Genomic DNA, 23,310 nt, shown 5'->3' with positions numbered 1-23,310 from the left:
GAGAGCTTCCTACCCACCCTCGGGTTAGAACCTTCCCTGAGCAGTTTTGTGTCTGTGGTTGACACAGCCAGGATATTTTTTCTCTCAACCTGATTGGCACTTGGTTGGGTTTTCTCCACCGTTCCCTCAGTGAAATTATGGCCTTCCTTTGCTGGACGGAATAAGGTTGTTTTTTGAGAGCGGAAATGGCATTGGGCAGGGTCAACTTAGTATGGGGAGCCCACATAAGGGGCCTGAGGGGAAGACTGATCATGGCACCCCCAAGCTTGGTGTTGGGGTACCTGCCTAGTAGGTATCTGCACCCTGGTTGCCCAGTAAGAGTTTGTTTGTTTGGCTTGCCGCCAGGCAAGGTTCAACAATGGATGACCCCAACAGAACGGATTTGGGGCAGTCCAAACACGGCAGACCCATTCCATCGACATGGATTTTGTGGAATGCTGAAGTGATCTTGGCCCCAGTGCCATGCCAACCCTTGCCTGCTGCTGTCAATAAGGATTTAGCCTGATTTTATCCCATCACTATTGTACAGTCTGTTTATTTGCTGCTCTCATGAGTCAAATAATGCACCTTTCTGGGTAATCTAATGTTGGCTTTTGTACCTATTGCATAATTTTAGACTTATTTTTGTAGTATTGCAGAGAATCATTAAATTGTTAATGTGAATCAATGCACATTTTTTACTATTACTCTTTCCCTTCCTGTGGCATCATTCCCAAGTGTCTTTGTTTTTCTTCTATTTCATTTTCTTATTCCATATCTCTTTAGACTTGTAGGCCTTCTCTTTTTTATGTCTAATATTTTAGCATAATTTTTTAGCATAAATTTAGTGTCACATTTTAATTCCTCACTCCTTTTGTTGTCTCTCTTTTCCCCCACCCCCAATTCTTTTACTGGCTTATTTTCTTTTACAGCATGACTGTTGCTCTTCCCCTTCTCTCTTCCAATCTATATTTTGGTTGTTTGCAGTATCTCTGTACACTTCTCTTCTGCAAAATGCCACTCTTCATTTTTTGCCACTAATGTACCACGGCTTCTAAAATCCATTGTATTGTCATTTCAGACAGATAAGTACTAAACAAAACATTACCAGGGTGAAAGAATCACTTACCATGATTGACAACAAATCGCAACTTCTGTATCGTTGCCAGATTGCCGCTGACTCTGTATATTCCATCAACATCCAGACCTGAAAAAGGAAAACATATTTCATATTGGCTTGTGCGAGTATTATACTTAAGATGTCTGTCAAGAAAATATAAATGTCCTAAACTATAGAGAAAATTTTACTTCAGTGAACTATTTGATAAACATTCTGTTGATGAAACAGAGTCACACAAAGTTCTTGTTCTGTTTTATTTGCCTTTCAAGGTGAAAAGTCCCCCCCCCCCCGTCTAAATCAGTATTTGCCTGAAGGTGAGTGGATTACTGATATACCCGTAGCTCCCATTCCATTTCTATGAAAACTTCCACATTCAAATAAACAGAAAAGAAGCTCCTTGTATTAGGGTTGCCATATTTCAAACAGTGAAAATCCGGACAGAAATGCTGTTGAGCTTTATGGACAAAATAACTTTTTTAAAAAGCCGGTTTGGGAGCTCTTTACATGTAAAAACGGCTGCCATACATCCGGAATACAGCAGTTGGAAACAGTGTCCAGGCAGGAATCACTGAAATGTCCAGGAAAATCCCATAATCCCATGTTGGAAGTCTAGCTTTTGGCAGATTTCCATAAAAATAGCTCAATTTTTTTTTTTTTTGGGGGGTTGCAAAAAAGCACTCAACAACTTTGGGCAAAATGAGAAAACCCCCCAATCATGTGTGGAATTTCATCTCCACTGAATGATGGAGTTAGAGAAGCTCTTTGTACAGATTCCAGCACAGTTGCAGCTCTGCGCTGGGATTTTGCTGTACAACTTATGGCAAACTTTAAGGGCTATACAGAAACAATACTCCTGTATCTCTTAGGTACATTAAGAAATCAGGAGCAGGCAAATGATCATGTGATCCTTCCCTACAATCTCTTCCCAGAGGAAACTTCCTCAGTTGAACTATGATCAGTCAGGGGATACACCAGTAAGCACTGACTTTAACTATGTTGAATGCTAACCAGGTTCTAAATCAAAACTCATCAGCCAACTTTTCACTTGGTTCCAGTCCTAGTTAAACAGGGAACTTCTTTAACTTTAACCTTGGTAAAGCTCAGCTCTGTGCCAATGCATTCTTTAATTTCACTTAAATTATAAAGTGGCAATTTGCTTCGGGGAGGGAAGAGATTTCATTTACAGTACATACATGGCCCAAAACTAAACTCCTCAGATTATTGACTGCAGAGTGGTCTAACTAATTTGACTGGATCTACTCTAGACAATGTGGTTAAATGAATGCATCTGGAGACATTCAGTATGGCTAAGGGTTAATGAAAGTCTAAAATTAGCAGCTCTCCATAAAACCTTTGGTACTGTTAATAAATTGAATATGAGAAACTATACTAATCTGAAGGATAGTGTATCTTGAAGAGCAATCTTGAAGACATGAGTGAAAGTACAGCCAATTAGCGTTTTATTTGGACACTCCACAATATGGAAGACTGAGGAAAATGTTGAGAGTACTATACACCAATTACAGTACACACATGCCATAGACTTTCTTCTTTAAATACTTTGAAAGTCATGCCAAACCAAACCAATATAAATTGGTGGATTTGGACATCCTTTTTATGACCACATTATCCCAGCTGGATTAGAAACTACTTATTTTGGAAATACATTTAGGCCAAGTGTGTGTGTGTGTGTGTGTGTGTGTGTGTGTGTGTGCATTAAAAAAAAAGAAATATGTTCTGCCTTTAACATTATTCTGTTCTGAGCTTCTGAACAGTTTTCAAAGAAAACAACTTCAACTTCTAAGAGCACCTTTATCAAGAACAAAAACATCCTCATTCTACTGTCAGTATTTCTTCATGGTAGGTTTCAAATGCTTGTCGGGGTAGTGGGGAGAGCGGGAGAGAGATAGATAAAACAAATGTATTTTCAAAGGTTTTTAACATTTTATTTGGGGATAGCATTAACTTTTAGTGGCAAAGAACATTCTGGAATAACGCATAGTCACTGCAATAAAATCCGACTCCTACTTTAGTATATGCTGACCGTCTTATGTTTCAAAATGGTGTTTATCATTGAGACAGATCATTGGCTTCCCCCAAGAGAATATCAATATTTCTCCCTCCCTGTTCTGTTTTAAGGAGCTTAGAATAGGATGGACACAAAACCAGGAATCGTAATACAAACGGTGTTCAGAAACTCAGTCAAGGAAAATGCAGCTGTTGTAGCTCATTCCCACCATAAATCTTATAAGCTTTCCGGCTTATATCAAGGATAGGAATTAATTTTCTTTTCTTTTCAGTGTGTGTGTGTGTGTGTGTGTAAAGCAATTTCTTTTAAAAATATAGTTGGGTTTGGGTCACAGTTTTCACACCTTATACATTTAGTTAAACATTTCCATTTTAATTGAGACACTTCTGCTGAAACACTTCTACATGCCTCATGTGGAACCCATGACTGCTGCAGTGGATTATGGTTTATATTGCAGGAAGTGTAATATAAATTAACAAGTGTTATGATGAAGGAAGAACATAACATTCTACTAAGCCCATTGGGCCTCCTCCCGCTGTGCACATGACATCACATGTGTACGATGGTGCGCGCGCACACCCCGTTGGGCAGAACCCACTGTGTGTGCCAGCAGGGAACACACTGGTGAAGCAATGCCCAATAGGATTCAACCTTCCTGCTCTCTGCAGTGCAGTTGAGAAGAGGGGGGGAAGCAGATGAAGCACCTCCTTCCCATACCTCCTCCTGACCACATAGGGTTTTAAAAGCTCTAATTAAACAGTCGTCTCACCCCATGATTGATTCAGGACTGGATCTGGGTCAGGTGTTCCCCAGGTCTGGTCAGGGCCCTGGATCAAGTGGGGGGACTCAGCAGTTTTTAGTTTCTGAAAATTCCTGAGCATTGCTGTGCACTTTCAGCTAGTAAGAATATAGAGTTGTTACAGACCCTATTCCTTTTAAATAAGGCTGTCCATAATCTTGTAGCTTGAATGGCTATATTTTGATCCTCAGTGTACAGATAAGTCACATAATTTTCTTTGATCCTCTCCACACTGCTTGATGTCTGAATGTTTGCTTAGCTATCAGTGAACAAGGAATAAGGATGACCATCCAGAAAGTAGAATTTAAACAGTACACTGCTCATCAGCATGCAGACTTACACTTAAAATATACAAATCAACTTTGCCTAGGTCTTAATTTAACTTCTGCTATGTACCACTGCTTCCGCAAAGCGAGTTTTCAGTTGAATCAAAAAGAACATTAGCAATAGTGGTGTCAGCAAGACTTCTATTGAAGGTTTATTGTGACAAACTACAAAACATACACTTTGAAGCTTTTAAAAAAATGTTAGATTATGCCATGAAAGTGCCATCATTCTTGAGGCGTTTTCACTATAAATGAGCAGTTGCCCCTGATAAAGATATGTGCTATGTTTTATAGTTAGGGGAGTTTGTTTCTTGGGTTTTTATTTCTCTTCTCTACCCCCCACTCCCCAATTTTTGTAGCCAAACAAAATGACCTCATTGTTTCCCACTCTATTTTCTTTTAAACATTAGCTGGGATGATTGAGATTCAGGAATGTGGGAAAATGGATTCCCAAGCCATGTCTATCCCTTCTAATTCTGAGCTGTAATTTTTGGCTTGGCTTGAATCACAGTCATCACATTTCAGTATGAATCTCACTGTAAAGTGATCTTTCTCAAACATTTCTTTCACTCATCTTGGGATCAGAAACAAAGCAATCCTACTCTTTCAACAAAACCTTTAGAATTTTCTTTTCTTTTCTTTTTTAGCAAAAGGAGACAAAAAAAGCAACCAGAATTTCCTTTAAGATATGTAGAGGTGTGTGCATGTTTTAAAAAAGGAAACATCCACAGTTTGATTACAAATCTTGTCATCTATATGTCAGATGTTACAGTGAATTTGATCTGTTTTGTCTGAGGTCCACACAGCAGAAAAATTGGATGATTCAAATGAACACACTGCTGAAGACAAGTTCTATGGTGTAACCAAAAAGATAAGATTCTTAAAAAAAATCTACTGTTATTAATGAAAAATATTTATCACCTAATTTATTTCCATTTACTTTTTAAATTACCAAGTGTTATGATGAAGGAAGAACATAACATTCTACTGAGCCTAAACAAAAAGTATAAATGATAGCAATTTGATAGAGCAGGAATGGCAATTTGAATTTAAGACAATTTTTTGTTTTTCTTTTACTTTATAGTGTATATTAACATAACAAGGATCCAGGCTTAATCCCTTTTGAGATAATGCTTTAATGGCAAAATTATGTCCTCAAGACACTAACAAATCATTGAACACTTTGGTACGAAGCTAGTATGTCCTTGCATGGCCACATCCACCGTAATCTAACAAAAAACAAGTATGCGTCTATGGTTCCACTTTAGGATGTATAAAGACAGGAGTGCAGATTCTTCGGCATTATAAAATTGGTCAATGTGCTCCATGTACATCAGCCCACTGAGCTATTTTGCAAACAGTCAAAAAGACATGAGAAACACAACCACTGTGATGCCTAAGAACACAACTAGTCAACAATACCAACCATGCCCACCAGCATTTCATAAATGAAAATAGGAACACCCTTGCTTATTTTTAACACACCAAGGACCTGCAGCCTGCTTCTGTTATTACCACTGGCATGGAGAGCTTTTCAACCACTAAACCACTCTTAGAAGCACAGCTAAGGAGGTACAAGCCCATGGCTTTGGGGCAAGACAGTGCATGCAACCAGTCTTCACATGCGCAAAGCCAGCAGTTGCGGAATTCCTGGGCTGCCTGCTTGGGTTGGCAGACTTTCAAGCCACCCGTCCATTTGAATTCTGGCTGGGCTGAGTGGGTGGGGCTGGTGAGCAGACCAGAGGGGTGCAGGCTTCACTCCAGTCCGCCCCCCCCAGCCTATAAAGGCTAGCTGCACCCAACCCTAGGGGCTGTAGTCGGCCAAATAACATCCCTCTCTTCCCACCTGATTCAGTAATGCTATGGGTTTTGTATGTTAACCTTTTCCTTCCTATGGCACTGGATTTATTATTATTATTATTATTATTATTATTATTATTATTATTATTATTATTTATTATTATTATTGGCTTTGCTGTGGTTCTATAATAGTTGCTGTTTTCAAAGCTGGGAAGGAATTTGCCTGCAAACAGATTGGCCCCGCTTGCAGGTTTTGCCTTCCCCATGGCAACAGTCACAACTTTGGCAGTCAAGGCAATGGGTGGTACCCTTTTAGTCTAACATCACGTGGGGGGTAAAGTGGTGCACCACCCCCATCTTTGAACAGTGCAATAACTGGACCCCATTAGAGTAGTCTAGTCAGAAGTCTGTCCAAAAGCCAAGGCATGTGACAGAGGGGCCACAGAGCTTCCTTCAGTAGCTTGGGAAGGCCATCCATGTAGACCTGAGTCTCATGGAGGACCCATTAATCCTAGGCTCGACCCTGTCATGTGTCAGCCCTCCACTACGGGGCTGAGAGGGATGATATACACCCAATGTCTAAGCCAAATCAAATCCACATCTGGAATCAAAGCTGTGGCCAATTTTTTAAATCTCAGAATGTTGCCCTGTCCAGTTTGTTCATCTTCATATCTTAGGCCTTGCTCCCTGGGGAGGAGTCACTGTGAGTGAGTGCATGTGGAGTTTTTTTACTTTTAGTTTTGGCTTTCAGCAAATCTTGCAACAAACAATACAGTTTTGTAAAAACCAGTGCAATGAACTCTTTGCTGTTTTCTGCCACGCAATGTCTAATTGTACTCTCGCAAAGCTTAGCTTGGACTCAGCTCTAGCAAGAAGCGTGGCTTTAATCTCTTATCTTAGTTCTTGCAGAAAGTTTTCCTCTTCGTTGACAATATGGTTACTTAGAAATCCTCAGTGAAGAAAGTAATACCGCTAAGTTGCTAAGCCAAAAGATAGCAACAAACTGAAGCAGTGGGCAAGATTCAGAGCGACTGGGATACCAATCAGTTTTAACAGTGGCAATCTAATTTCCAAAGAGGTAATGTTGACAGGTCTACAGTGAGGTCACTGAGTGCGTTATAGTAACATCTGGCCTTCCACTGAAAAACCAACTGTTAGCCATTGTAGATCCTAGGAGGGAGGAAATGATTAACCTCTACAGAGGCCTTTCTGAATGATACTCAGAGTCTCTAGAGTGTATTATAATAATCCATTGTTGAAGTTACAACACCATGGGTAAAAATAGTTAAATCGTTGAGTTGTTGTTTTTTAAATCTAAATTTCTGACCACACACAGATTGAAACCAGGCATACCTCAGACAGGAGTGAGATATAACCACTAGCTGGGGATTTGTTGTGTGCCAGCTGAGAGGAGCTAAATACCTTTGACAGTGAAAAGGACATGTTAAGGTTCCTTCAGTTCCAGTTGTGCCTGTTTCCCTATGAAAATCACACAGCTCAGCAGTAAAGCACAGCTGACTGATATTTATTGCAAAAAGCAGGAGAATAAATCTCTCCTCTTACTTCTTCTGTCACAGATTAATGCCCTAAAAGAGTTAAGCAACATTTAAAAATGCCAGATTATATCTCTCATGGAGGAATATTTTCCATGTATGTGTCTCTGTAATCCATTTACCTCTTTACAGATCCTCAAGCCCACCAGAGTGTTGCCGAGGTCCACATGATACCCCTGAGTGCTGCGTTTTGTACTTGGATCTCTGATTTAACTGGTAGAAGTTTGAAAACACATGTAGCTTGACAACTCCCTGCTGGCTACACAACTAAAGGAGAGTGCAAACCATTCTAGTAAAAGCCAGCTGTAACATATTCTCATTTGTATGGCTTAAGAGCTGCATCTTCCAGACCGTAGCACACAAAGAGGGCATTTTCAATGAACACCAGAATTTTCCATGAGAACCTCCCTAGTTCTCTTAGAATGACAATGATGCCCACCTGAGAGGTGCCAGAACTGAGTTCCTGTGAGTCCCCCCCTGGAAAAAAGCCCTGGAAGAAGTGAAGGCACAGTTTTATGGAGTCCCAATAACATGGTTTGCACATCATGCTAAGCCAGGCTATAGCTTAGTGGAACTTCAGATAGCATTCCTTTAAGGTTAATGTGTGTCTTCATAGGCATACATACAAAAGGATACTCAAATAGGAAGCTGAAACTAGTCTATGGCTGTTTTAGGATAATTATCATATAAATGGAAATTTGAAAGAGGTGACCCAATTAAAGTACAGTACATGTAAATCAGCAGACAGTGATTTTACACATAAACTCCTCCTTCCCCAAACTAATTTGAAAACCCTGAGAGTTAAATAGAGCAGGGCAGAGTCTTTGAAACTGCTCTAGCTATTGGATGAAGGAGTTGTAGGTTTTTGTTTCTTTTGCAATGAGCTTCCTGAAAACACTGGCTGCTTGGTATCATGATGTGATAATGTGCAATAGTTACACTGCTAATGCAAAGGACCTAATAAAAGATGCTTTGAGCTGCTATTAGGAATGACTGCATGTGAAGAGGGAGGACTTTTGAGGCAATGATTCTGAGATGAATGTTTTATCCACCATGTCTCAACATCCACAGAAATACACTTAGTTGGCACCAAGGAAAAGGATTGTTAGTGGCTACACCCAAAGGCTGGAACTCCTTGATGTGGGAGACCCACCTCACCATCTCTGTGGGAGGGTCAGAAACTTATTTTGGAGGTTTTAGCTCATGAATGACTGGCTTTTTAGATGGTATTAATTGCTATGACTAAATGATTTTTTTATTGTGTTAGTATTTAAAAAATCTATTTTCCCTGCTGTTTTGAAATTTTATGGCTGCTTTGATATATTTATTGTTGTCAGACTTTTAGAAATTGTTAAATTACTATCTAAACATGTGTTGTTATCTGCCTTTGGCTTGCTGAGGTATACATGGTTTAAATGAATATGTTATATGAATGGCAGGGGATGAGTGCTTGGCCTTTGTTAATGAGGTTATGTGAATAGTTCGTGTGACTACGGTGGGAACAGTAAGGAGTACAGACAAAACAAAAGTAGCTGTTGATGAATATTTGTGGGTATCCACTTCTGTATCTGAAACACACTTGATAATCCAGTGTTAAAGCAAAAAAATGGATCACATACCAACTGAGAAATATATAGACATACGTGTAAGGTTTTGAAAGAACATTTCAGCTGCCAAATTATGTGCCGAAGCATAGCTCAAAGCAATAACAAAAGTTAGAGAACCCTGAAATAGTTTGTGCTGGGAGAATTTTTGTTCTAGTGGCTTCTCTGGGCAGCTCTTTAGGAAACACGTTTCTTTCAACTTTGAGTCATTTCAGAGCAAGCTTATTTTCCACTGAGGTCAATGGGACTAAGATGTCTATGTACAAGCCAACATTCACAAACACATACCGTTCAGTTTCAAAGTTTTTGCATCTTAAGTATATAGAAGCCTTAGATTCCGATTTGCTACTCTTTCCTCAATTGCGTTGACAATTATCCAAGTTAATGTAAAGGCTTCTGCAGTGCAAAAATGACACATAAGCTTCCTCTTACTATACCATGCAAGTCTCCTCAGAGGTGTCACTGCAGCCCCAATGCTAGTAGAATGTATCATGAAGGTCTGTTATGTTATAGAACATCTTATCAGTTTAAAGAAACCCCCTTCAAACAATATCAACAGAAGTAATAGGAGACACAAATTGTATCTTTCTCTTCTGCATCATTTTGGTGTGATTTTATTTCACCGGTGAAAGAAACAGAATATCTGTATAACAAAGAGTAGGCAAAGCTACATACAGATTTCTCATTCCAGCATCAAATGAGGCTTGTGGCTGAATCCTGGAGTGCTTGGTTATATGTGACCCAATGATGTGGCTGTGGTCATACATATTTCATCAGACTATTTCCAGACTGCAGATGTGGTTACCACTGAAGGATATATGAACATGGAAGTGGGTGAATGAGTATGGTAGGGATTTATAATGGACGATACCATGGACCTCTGCTCTTGCCATCCAGAGAGTACACAACCCTCAAAATATTTATTGTATACTCCAGAAATTACCCTGAAACTAAACTCATGAGTAGGGGTAGACCAGGGACGCGGGTGGCGCTGTGGGCTAAAGCCTCAGCGCCTAGGGCTTGCCGATCGAAAGGTCGGCGGTTCGAATCCCCGCGGCGGGGTGCGCTCCCGTCGTTCGGTCCCAGCGCCTGCCAACCTAGCAGTTCGAAAGCACCCCCGGGGGCAAGTAGATAAATAGGTACCGCTTACCAGCGGGAAGGTAAACGGCGTTCCGTGTGCGGCTCTGGCTCGCCAGAGCAGCGTTGTCACGCTGGCCACGTGACCTGGAAGTGTCTGCGGACAGCGCTGGCCCCCGGCCAATAGATGTGAGATGGGCGCACAAACCCCAGAGTCTGTCAAGACTGGCCCGTTCGGGCAGGGGTACCTTTACCTTTACCTTTAGGGGTAGACCAAACTATCAATTTCCGTTTCACATTTTCACATTTTTAAATTCAGTTCTCCACATTAGATATTTGCAATTTTCCTCATTAAACTATAGACATCTCTGTATGCAGTTTTGACTAATATACATGATTTTGCAAGCAAGTTCTCCATACAAAATGCATTTCTTGGTGTTATATTCACTGCATTTATATGCATTTTAATACACATTCCCCCCACACACACCTGCATTTTTGTACTGGTTGGAGAACTGCATCACAAAATTCAGCACAAATTTTGCAGGGCAAGTTCAGTTCACTTTGCATATCGGTTCAAGGAATGTGGATTAGGCAGTTTATCATCAAAATGAATTTCTTGCCCATCCCTACCTGTGAGACTCAGCACTTTGCTGCTCCAGGGATAAAGTTAAAATGAACAAATGAAACCCTTCCACGGAAGAAAGATTTTAGTAGGTGGAGAACCTGCTACACTGTCCTCCTTTATAGCTGCTCACCTTAAATGATGGGCTTGCCATAAGAGCATCAAGTCCAGATCTCAAAATTACACAACAGCATTATTATTACACACAGGTCCCACTAACCAAACACAATGCATAGCCAGTAAACTGTAAGATGCGCAACAGGTCGACAATTTCCATTGATTCCTATGGGATAATTTCTAAAGCATTCCTGACCATGGTATTTGGGCTCAAAATGATGAGGGTGGGGGGCGGGGAGAGAACCTTCTGAAACTTTGCAAAAGGCAACAGGCAAAAAATGCTCTTATTTGTCTGATCTCTCCCATGCTTTCTGGTGAAACAGCTGTCATGGACCAGCAAAACCCAAAAAGTAAGGCTTGTTTAAGGCTATTTGTTTAAAATACCACACAGACTTTTTTTTTTGTATAACAAGTGTTTAGACAGTGGGACCTGTGTGTACTTATTGAATTTATATCCCAACCTTCCTTCCAAAGGAGCCCAGGGTGGCAAACACATCCATAATTAAAACACAAAACAACTAAAGCAGTTAAAATAGTCTATAAAAAAATACAATTAAAAGCAATTTCAACTTAAACCATTATTTCATCCAGTACTCTCATGGCTGCCAGCCACCCAATGCCTGGGGAAACAGGAATGTTTTGTAAATTCCCTTGAAAGTTAATAATGAAGGAAGCTGACACACCCCACTAGGGAGGGCATTCCACAAATGGAAAACAACCACTGAAAAGGCCATGGGACCACAGTGCTACTGTTAATCCTGGGAGAAAGGATTTTATTGGTGCCAATGGAAGATTCCCTGCTGAGATAAACAAGAGTTTGTGGGGGGCAATTTTGGGAGGGACTGGTGCTCGGGGGAGGGGTTAACCCATAGATCATGGCCCCCATCTTGTTCAGGGCTCCCTGCTGCTATTATTGCTAAAAGAAGAAAACAATAGATGTGTTAAATTGAATCTCATCTTTAATGTCACGTCTGCTTTAGGCAGAATTAAATGAATTTTGTGAGCTATCTTGAACAATTATCACAACATGGCACGGGGCCTATATCATTTTTACCTGTAACAACTTAGGTTCCATGTTATGCTGCTGGTTAACACTGAAAGTATTTTTTAACTCTGTTGTTGGCTCTCTCTCACTGGAGGGTGTGCAAAGCCCAGCGTTTTTAATCTAGATGCCCAGCCGATTCTTTTGTTAATTACCTACACATGGGTCAGTTCTATTTTCCACTCCCAGAGTTGGGTTAGATTCTGCTCATGAACCATAAACTAGTAACTTCAGAGGCCTGCTTAATTTTTAGTCAGAGTATTAACCAGTAAATGGTTTTAGCCTTAGTTTTTCAAGGAAACATTTGTACATAAGTAGATGTATGCTGTGAGATTCACAATGTACTGTAAGAAAAGGGGGGGCACACATTGTGGATGTTTGTAACTGGTATTGCAAACAATATTTGTCTCTTTTTGAATATTGCGTATTTAACCTAAATGATTACCAACAGGCTTATTTTAAATGTGAAAGAAAGAAAGAAAGACCAGTGGAATTAAACGCCTCCCTTCTGCAATGCCAGCAAAGCACTGGAGTGTTCCCAGGTATGAACTTAGTCCTGTCACAGCAAATGTTACTGTGCTGAACAGGCAGTAACCACTTGTTTTTACTGGCAAGGCTTAGCATATTAATGCTTTCTTTTACTAGCATGGGATACATTTCTCTGGAACGAATTAGTCAATGAGGCAGGTATCAGGTAACTATGACAAAGATGGCAACTGCCTCAACGGCTTTTCCTGTAGTCCTCTTATTATTTTCTTAACATAGCTTACATTCTACTCTTCATAAATTTCAAATTATATCTCCGTAATATGTTGTTTTCCTCTTTCCTTTTCTGTTTCCCTGCTAATTTCTGCATTACGCCCTTTTTGACGTTTCCTCCTGATGCTTCTTGATATTTTTTTTTTAAAAAACTGACGCAGAGTGTGGCTTTTTCACAGACACAGAGGCCCCAGAGAAAATATCCCTCTGAGCCAATTGTAACTTGGACCTTGCACAAAACTATTAACTGGCTTTTGCTCTGAGAAAGGTGGCTATAGCGGGATTAAATGAGTCAGAAGACAGAACTCCTAGAGAAATCACTGCCAAGGCATTTGCACTGCATTCATTTGCTCCTAATTTCTACTCAGAAGTTGCAAAGATCTTTTTATATCACAAACTTCCAAGTCAAAATTGCTTGGAATGTGCTTAGCCAATTCTTGTTTGTATTCATCAGAGCAATAAAGTCAATGGCTGAAAAGAAGTATATTTCTCCCTCCCCCAAAAAAATGTTCCTTGAAAAAGTGAGCTATCTACTGAATAGCTGAAGGTCTTTCTAAAATGGCATGCATTTTCTATCATTTTTGTTTTGCTCCTCTTCCTTTTACACACATATAAAAACAAGGAGAGAAATCTTCTTGGAACAAGACAGAGTCATAAAAGACTTCAAGGATCTCATCAAAAGTTAAACAGTGCAAAATGCACATTTTTCATGAAGTATTAGCTTTTAGTGCATGCCTGGATCCAAGTATAATAGATTATCCCAAAGTGGGAAAGAATGTATGCTACAAAATTAGCAGAACTAAGAGCTCAGATCATCTCGCAGAGCAACATGATCTCTAGACTTTCAGGGCACTGTTCTAGAAGGTAACTGGAAACACTATATAAAGTTGAAGGCATGGGAAAAGAAACAAATGTTAGTGAAAGTGTTGCTAAAAAGCAATAATAAAAGATAAGAAGTAAGCAAATTAACTTGTAAAAAGCCCCATATCTGTATATATTTCAAATTTATGGATAAAGTCATATGTTTAGAATGAAAACGGTTGTGTGTAGAGGAGAAAATGTTCCAAAAATAAGCAGAGAGTGATAGCTCACACAATGCACCATGCCCTTCTTGAGAACAATCTCTTAGAGACACAGTTAACTATTCAGACATTGGAAATTAAGAGGTGCAATCAGTGATGGTACTGCTGGAACAGAAGCGAAGGGGATGGCACCACTAGCACTGGGATTCTAAGCTGAAGATTTCAGCCTTTCGGTCATTATTTTCTTCCCCTTCAATAACCCCTGGTTGCTAGATTATTTTTTCTAGGTGAGCAATCCTGAACATGGACTCTCGTATTTGTCTTCTAGCCCATATATTTAAATTAACTGAAAACATAGGTGCCTACCATTCTGTAAACAATATTACTGTATTGTAAAATATTTCACTTTACAGTTGAATTGCTTTTTGGGCTGTGGCACCACACTGCCACAAACAGGCTCTGGAAATAGTGCAATGAAACGAACAAAAATTGAGACATCGTGACACCTGTTGTAATATGGATGCCTAACACTACTGACGCTTGGAAAGCAAGTAGCGGCTACCATTTTAAGTGACATTAACAGTTTCTGTTGTCTAGTAACTGATATCGTAAAAAAAAGTATGAAAAGCTAGCCAGTGACAGCAGTTCCACACATTAGTGTAATCAAATGATATCTACAGTCATCACAAGATAGCGTGTCAAGCCACTGTAAAGGAGACAGAAAACTTATAGGTTAAAGTACCCGGAAGACAGGAAGTCTGAGGAGTCTTTTATAGGATCAGAGCAAGAAAAATAAAAATGCTTGCCATAGGGCAGCACTAAATTTATAAGAGGCATTGAATTGTGTGGAAAGCTGTGTAAAATATGATTTACTGAAAAATCTTCAGACAGCTAGAAAATTTGTCATTCTTTTTTTCCTCTTCTTTTTTTGGCAATATCTTCCTTTCTTCCACTCTTTCATGATTTAAAGGTGACATTACTACATTAGCTTTAGTTTCCAGTTTATGGAAAGGACAGTTTTGTAAATTAGACACCTAGTCCTCTCAGGGACATATTAAAGGACTGTGACATAATTTATTCTGCTCATGTAAGACTCCTAGTCTATACAGAAAAATGCAGCCTCACCTCCACCAACCTTATACCTGAAATCTATCACAGTACTGCATGGTCATTTTGTTCCTCATACTATTTCTGACATTTCTCCATATAGCCATTTCTCCCCTAGATCAAGTGATATGTTACAGAATTCACTGGGGAATTTCAAAAAGATCCCTAGGTACAAATCAGGGACAGAGTTCTTTGGTGGAAAGGTTTCAAATCACAACAATATAACATAATATGGATGGACAGCATAATTTGTCTGGAGTCCTCTACAGCATAATCAGATTAAGGCTCCAATCATACATAACTCAATTTACCTTGGAGTAAGCCCCACAGTATTCAGAAGCACTTACTTGAGTAGACATGCTTAGGATTGGACAGTTCAACTGTTAATCCAGTCATGTTGAAACTTCATTAATATGTTCTTTTTCATCTTCTCACATGACCACTTTGTTGAAGAATTATCTATAAATATCTGCTGGGGGAAAGGACCATATCTTTTCCTTTGGATATTTATAGTGGAGGTATGCTGCATTTTAAAAACCCGATGGCTTGGGCCTCCGACCTTTGCTTCTGCAAAAGCAATTTCTCCTACTTTCACCATCAGATACCCACTTTCCCCAGAGCCCTTGGAAAATCTGCTCTGGAGAGCTGACAGGGCCTCTGGGATTGGGGGAAGAGTGCAGGATGAAGTGATAGTTGGCAAAAGTAATCTCTCCCTTTATATCAACAGGATCCTCTGCTCAAACAAAAACTTTCCATGGACGTAAGACGACCTTCTGGTTGCAGAATGCCAAGTTTGGATCCATGTCAATTTATTTATTTGCGATGCATTTTATAATCAGATAAATGTTTGTACCTTGTACTTTCAGAGACAGTTTGTGTTAAAAGTAAAAAGAGAATGTTGAAAATGATTAAATAACTGCTAATTAAAATTTGTAATGCCAAAGAATAGTGATGAGGGTTTCTTGGAAATGGTGAGTCTCACCATTAGCAGGTCTTCCTGTTGACACACACTATTGACAGCATCGCTGCCCATGAGACAGATCTTTTGACACCACTGCTTCATACGATGGAAGTGCAGCATTTGATAATATAATACAAGTCTTTTAGCATCAGGCTTTCAGAACTGTGGTGATGTTATGCTAGACGTTCTGAGACTGAGACTCAGGATGAAGACAGACACTGATTTTTGAAAGAGGTGAAAGTGGTTTGAAAGTGGCTTCACTTTCCCTACATATTTCTTTGTACCATTGTCACAGCTGGTCAGACATCTTCTGCAAGTTTATGAAACAATACTGCAAAACCTATTTACCAGGAATGACTGTACATATCACAAGCAGCAACACCTTTTTCAAACCGCCTTCAGTTCTTTTATACACTATCGTCTGTTCCCAAGCCTAAAAGACACAAAAGTAAAGCACTCCAAATCGCCTATAGCATTTTTTTTTTTTTGGGGGGGGAGGATGGGAGAAGAAACAGAATTAATTTTTCTCATGTTTAAAGGTGATACAAAAGAATACTTATATAAGCTCTCATCTTCTGCTCCGTATGACGTGATTAGTTCAGAGCACAGTAGATAACATATTAGACTACCGCCACAGGAGATAACAAAAGGAAATACTTAAGGTACCATAATAATCTTAGCCCCCTTTTTTCCAGGTCACTGTAATCTACCCAAAGATAACTAATTGCACAAAGTAAACATTCCTCTCCAACCACAAAAGGAACCCATTACACAAACATAATTCACAGTCATTTTTAGTGGGCTGTAAACAGTTTGGAATGAGCATAAAATGGGACAAAAATCAAAGTGAGCATTTTGAAATGAAAAAGGTTTTGCTACAAAAGGTCAGTCCTTCTGCTTGGCAAACTATGCAGAAAAGCCTGGGAAAATGTTGAACACACAAGCAGTAAGGGGATTTTAAAGCCAACAGCCTCCTTGTTTCTTTAAACAGACATCGGAACCTATAACTGGATGCTGTCAAACAAATGACAGCAAAAAAATAGAACAGCTGCTAAGAAGGAAAGTTGAGAGATAAAAGTTTTTAAAGCTAGGGACCTTCTCTGAAGTGGACTAAAGGTCTTTCTTAAATCTTTATACAGCGTTACAGATCTCAGGGTGACTTTTTGGCACGGAGTCAAATATGCAATTTTGTATATAATTCCTGCCATAGCATCTTGTGCTTGAGAAAGGAAATCAGCAGTGTAGCAATGTCCAATGATTAATAAATCTTTCATGCCTGAAAACATAGACAGCAAAGATTTGGGAATAGAAGACAACATGGAGTGTCATTAGCTTTCATTAGAGGGATCCCAAGTTAAATGAAATGGTATCATTCCTTTGCACCAGTCTAAACCAGATCAACAAAAATAATTTGTATGGGACCACAAAGACTGTACAGAGCAATAAGTATGTTTATTCAGAAGAAAGTCCCACTGAGTTGAAATTATAGAATTGTAGCCTTCTGCTACTAAAGCATTCAGTGTGATAATCTGCCACATTAGGCAGCACTTTATTTCCAAAATATGACATGTCTGGAGGCAAGCATCCGCATAAGCAAAGTCTACATGGAATCTCCATGTTCAGAGGCAATGGATACCAGTCGTGGGAAATCAACACTAGGAGAGAGTTGCTGCCTTTGAGCCCTGCTTGTGGGACTGCAGAGGCACATGATTGGTCACTGCATAATTATATGGTCCCTACATGGCTCACAGCTGAATTTAATTAACAGTGAATTAACATGGAAAAAATATAAATATAAATATAAATATAAATATTTGAATTTACCAGTTCACACTCTGAGCTACTACACTACACCAACTTTACTGACCTATAGCGACAAGGCTGCATTGCAATACTACGAAGCATGTGCAGAATTACTTTTCTGCACTCTTTTTAGTAGCCCATGAATGTTGACTTCCATGGGATCATAAACCATGCCAGTACAGCATTCCTCATCCCATGGAAGTCTACATACATCACAATCTATGTGCATAGACTTCCCATTTGCAGATGTCTGAGCTCTATGTAAGGACATGTAAGGTGGTGCTAGGGAAACCATGTGATGTTGTGGGGAAAGCCACCAGGTACTCCTGCCCTCTTGTGCTCATGGCACCCCTTTTGTGTGATGAATTCATAGAGGGGCCTAAATACTGAAAAGTACAAGTAATCCAGGTCGTGAGAGATAACTGGAAGACCATTACAGCAGATTACTGAAATGAAACCCTGAGTATGCAGATACGTTTATTGACCAGACTGGTTTGAAATTACTGACCAATAAATTTTAAGTCCTGTACCTAATTTTATTTTATTAAGCCCCATATGATTTTTGGCTTATATTACACAAATAGAAATGTGTTGTCATCTCAATAATATGCAGCCGCAGCGGACAAACAATTCATTATCATCCTTAGCTCTTGACGTAACACTTTCCCTGTATAAGTTATAGTTGCATCCAGAACACAGAGTATGTCATGCTAGATTGGACACTGGTTTAGACGAATAAACTTGCAAAAGCCAGATCCACAAACACGTTCAGCCAAATTATTGGAATTTAAACTGATTCAATGCCATTGAATGCTATGCGTGAGGCGTTCTGTTGCTTACTCACATGATAGCATTTGATATATAAACAATGCCCCCCCCGATCACTGAGTGTTATAAGAACCTCCACAAAGCGATAGCTGAATTACCCCATTCAACTGTTAAATGGAAACAAATGCACAAACAAAAACTGGCACGACTGCCTTGAAATACCTTTAAATTATTTGGCCCTCCTCATTCTAAGGTTAGATTTCTAAGGGAGGCTCTTCATAAAAATAATGCTTCAGCTTAAATTAAATGTGTTGAAGTTTCTGAATACAGTTATAGTGTGTAGATGGGGCAGAGATGTGTACAGATTCTGCGTGGAGCATTTAGGCCATCTCACTAAGACTATGGAAGTAAACATACAGTTTTCATTAAATGTGCCTTTTCCATAATTGGTACATAAGTATTTCCCATGACTCTGCAGTTGAATAACTTGGCTGAAGGCAGATCTGGCCATTAGGAGGAGGGCTTCAAATCTGTTGAGTCCCAGCCATGCAGGGAGACTTGGCACCTCCACATGCTGCTTCCTAATACCAACCCGAGTCTAAAATGTCATCAGAAGCTTTCATAAACATTGGATTTAGCTTCACATAAATTACTGCCGTCCTGTGCTAGTTTATGCCAGAATTTAGGGAAAACAACGCATTGAGTAAACAGAATGGAAATGAATGCAAAGGAATCATAATCCAAGTCCATGCTGATAGAAAATTGTATATGAACTCCAAAGTCATAAATACAGTGATAAAATGTGGTTGTTGTTTTCTAAATCACATGCCACTGAGATTGGTTAATATTTACATCTCTACTACATCTCTACTAGCATAAGCCATATGTTGGTTACAGGTTACAGTTAGTAAAAGCAAGGAAGCACAGAAATCAAACAAGCCTGCTCCCCTTTGCAGTTGTAAAATAATCCCCAAAAAACCTGTTCTATTTTGTGCCAGTGACAATAGTTTTTATATTAAAGAGAAAAAGAGAAATACAGTTTTCATACAGCAAAAATCTATTCAATTATCATTGTTTTATTTAATGTAAAGGTGCGCTATCGTCCTGCCAGATCTATTTTCTTCCCCCCACTTTTCCAACCTCCTGTGCCCCCCCTTCTCTCCCCCTTCCTGCTGCAGTTGCAATTCTGTGTATTGTGTGTGTGGCAGGAAGCGAGAAATCAAAGCATGATCATGCACTTCTGCTGGGCAGGTTTAGCGAAAATATGCTTTCCTATGCCTTCTTATACCACCAGAATTATAATCATACCAATGATGGGAGGTTGGGTGGGAATCTGATCACTTTGCATTTTAATATGAACTTTCTTAATTCATACTTCCTGAGCCAGTAAGCAAACCAAAGCACAGTTATCCTTTGAATTTCACACTTTTCTGGATTTTGTGATGCATTTCTCCAACTAAAAAGTGCACACAAAGGGGCATGTATTAGTGAAACATACAAAAACTGCATTACACGTTGGAGAAACTGACTTTTAAAAAGTGTACATTAGGGGAAATTGCAAAAAATGCACATATTAGGAGAAAGGCAAATGAAAATGTATAATGAAATTGTGTGTGCACTTTTTAAAGAAAATAATGTAAGATTTGGGAGAACTGAACTTAAGGTTGAGAAAGCTTGCAATAACCTTGAAAGGCAGCCTACCATTATCTCCATATTTTCTTTGTACAATGTAAAGATTAGAGATGAAGCCATAGCTCAATGGTAATGTATATACTTTGCATAAAAAGCTTCCGGGTTCCATTACCAGCAGCTCAGAATATCTCCGTTAGCAGGGTTACAAAAAACTGCTGCCAATCAGTGTAGACAATTCTGGGCAAGATGGACAAATAGCCCATTGTAAGGTCTCCATATGCATGAAGGACAAAGGTAATAACATGTCCTTAAATAAAACACTATTGACAAATAACTTTGTTCCCATCCAGCCACTTTTCTCACACAGAACTGCAAGCACCTCTAAATAAATTGTTTTAATAGTTTAATCCACAAAGCAGTTATTCTGAAATATGTGGGATTTACCGTAATTTGACATCACAGGCCCTCCAAATCTAAGGCAGTATTCCAGCAGCTAATTCTTTACGAGTATAAGCAGCAAGTTGTTAATGTTAGCATTCTTGCACTAAAATATGGTTAGTCCTTTTGTAATTAACAGGGCTGAGTGACGTGGAAGTGGGGCACTAGTATCTTAAGAACTCCAAAATAGGTGACAGTATTTTTTAATATCTGGCACAGTATGAAACAAAGGCATAAGCCTATTCTGAAAATTGTGAAAACGCATGTGATTTCCTACATTTAAATAATTGGCATCCACATTTTCTTTCCATATTCTGCTTCTCTTTAGCTATTCACACCTACAAGGGACACTAGGACAAAGATGGGGAACCTGTGGTCCTTCAAATGTTCCTGAACTACATCTTTCATCATCTCTGACCATGCTGGCTGAGGTCAATAGGAACTCAAGTCCAACAACCTGTAGAAGACCATAGTGTCCTCATCCCTAGTTTAAGCATTCCAACCAGGAAAAACACTACTACCAAAGCCTCTTTTCCCAGTGGTGAGATATGCAGAAATCAATAAGGGAAGCTGTTAATGGCATGAAGTTAAACAATCACCTGCTAATTGCCATGTATCAAAATGCTCATAAAAGGATAACTCCAGCAGCCAGTTCAAAAAACATCAAATCTTAAAGAAATCTTTCTTCAAATACATAGCCTCCAAAAGCTACACTACTGATAATTCTTTTGATATTCTGGTAATGTTAATTTCCCTGGAGTTGTATCCGACAAAGTTATCCTATTCATGCAAGGACTTCCACTTGTACAACAGGCCCACCATACACCCCTTCCAATCTGCTCTGGAGGGTTGAGGGAGCCCCCAGAATGGAAGGCATGGGAGGAGAATAGGGCAAGAAGTACCACTGCACGAGTGGAAGTCTTAAGCTTCACTGATACAGCCTCTAATGCCTTTCTTTCGTACATGTAAAAGATGGATTTCCAGGTTAAATGGTACACCAATTACTGCATCTGTCATAAACGTGCCAGATACTTATTAGATCTAAGTAGTATTTTACTTTGTGATTAAGCTTATGGATGCTTTGTTGTTGTGATTCTATTGATTTCAGAGTCTCAATACAGACTGTATGTCCTTATTTCAAAAACACACGGGTACATGTGATTATCCTGAAAATGTTAAACATTTACAGATGATGCAAACAAATCCTTGCAGTTCTCTACAATTTAATTTTTTAAAGGGGGGGAAACCCATCTGCCATTGAAAATCACTTGGAAAGGAAAGGCCGAAGAATATATGGTTGCAGAAGGAAGGAGGAAAGAAAGGAACAAAAGAAATGAAAGTTTCATTGTAGCAGGTAAATAATATGGGTTTGAGCTATGCCAGAAATCAAGAACAAATATACCCAAATTACAATAGGCCTACTATAGTGACTTACAGCAACAGATAGTTTTGTGGCACCTTGAAAACTAGCAAATTAATTACGGCATAAGATTTTGTGGACTGCAGTTCACTTCATCAGAAAGTTTAACCCATATTATAGGGTTTTTAAAGAAGTTTTTAAGGTACCACAGTTCTGTTTATATAGCAACAGTGGACTAACAGGGCTACTTCTGTGGAAATTATTACTAGTGGCATATATTTTGCAGGACTGGAGCAATGCTGGGGACTCCTCAGGGGAGAAAAGATGCCATTGCATCTCCACTGTGAGAAAGACATGGAAACTAAATGATAGAAAGAAAGATGGAATGTTATGCAGCTACAGTTGTACCAAAGCATAATTTTTAACTCTTGTGCATCCCCGATGAGCAAGCTGGAGATATTAATTTAGAGTCTCAGTTGTAAATACAGCTTATGGAATGGGGAAAAGGATGTTGACGGTCAAACTACCCACCTCGATCTTCAACAGCTTTGATGCACGTCTTTACAAACTTAGGGACTGTGGCGCCATCAAGTTCACACACTTTGTGCAAAGGGGAACCGAAAACTTGATCTAGAAAAGACAAAGATAGAGGGGGCGGGAATTAAAATAGTAGCATAGGCTGTAACACAAAATAAGCTCTCCTGATGTAAGTAAAGAGGTTGGTAGCGGAAAAGTGGTAAAGTTTATTTTGCCATTTAAGTAGACTTTATGAAAATTTAGCTTAACAGAAATCAGACAAGTGAACAGCAAACTGAATCATGGCATCTGTTTTTGCTCAAAACAGGGAATGCATAAGGACCTAATCCAATGAATCTTAGTTGTATGAAAATAACACCGAAATCAATGGCACACCCCATTAGGTTTGTGTAGTTTAGCAGAGCCATAGCGCCGCCGCCCTCCTGACCCTACCCTCACTATAGCTTTTGTTGCTCGCACTGGCATAGCCAGGGCTGCATGGATGCTAGGGTGGACGTGCCAGATTGTGATTGGGGCCCCAATGTCACCACTGCCCCAGCACCACCCAGGAAACTCTCGAAACCATTGGTGGGTTTTGTCCCACTAGACCAGCCACTACAGAATGTTACATATTACCTCTAGGATGAGAGATAGAATGCCTCTAGATACCAGCATTTCCAGTGATGACTGCCTGGGGAATGTTCTCCCCAGACAAAGATGCCCCTGTTCACCAAAGCATTTGGCTCATTGTCAGTTATGGGACTCAGCTACACAGGTGCATTTAAAACACACTTAAAACATTAGATTTGCATTATACAAATGTGACACTTAAATGGCGATGGTGAGCTTATGGCAAATACAATATATTTTTCA

At 39.5% G+C, this 23,310-nt stretch overlaps 1 protein-coding gene across 15 annotated transcripts in view; it reads right to left on the bottom strand.

Annotated features, from left to right (window-relative positions):
• Nucleotides 1-23,310, bottom strand: part of ARHGAP15 (Rho GTPase activating protein 15) — a 376,884-nt gene that overhangs the window by 123,898 nt on the left and 229,676 nt on the right. For all 15 annotated transcript variants that reach the window (XM_082198904.1, XM_082198913.1, XM_082198906.1 and 12 more), the window contains 2 exons: nt 22,453-22,551; nt 1,109-1,186 (listed from right to left, as the gene is read on the bottom strand). In XM_082198904.1, the coding sequence (XP_082055030.1) occupies nt 1,109-1,186; nt 22,453-22,551 (177 nt within the window). The remainder of the gene's footprint in view (nt 1-1,108; nt 1,187-22,452; nt 22,552-23,310) is intronic.

The sequence above is a fragment of the Podarcis vaucheri genome, assembly GCF_965113315.1.
Source record: "Podarcis vaucheri genome assembly, chromosome: 1".
NCBI lineage: Eukaryota > Metazoa > Chordata > Lepidosauria > Squamata > Lacertidae > Podarcis > Podarcis vaucheri.
The sequence above is the reverse complement of the archived record's forward strand: the minus strand, read 5'-3'. Positions and strand labels throughout refer to the sequence as shown.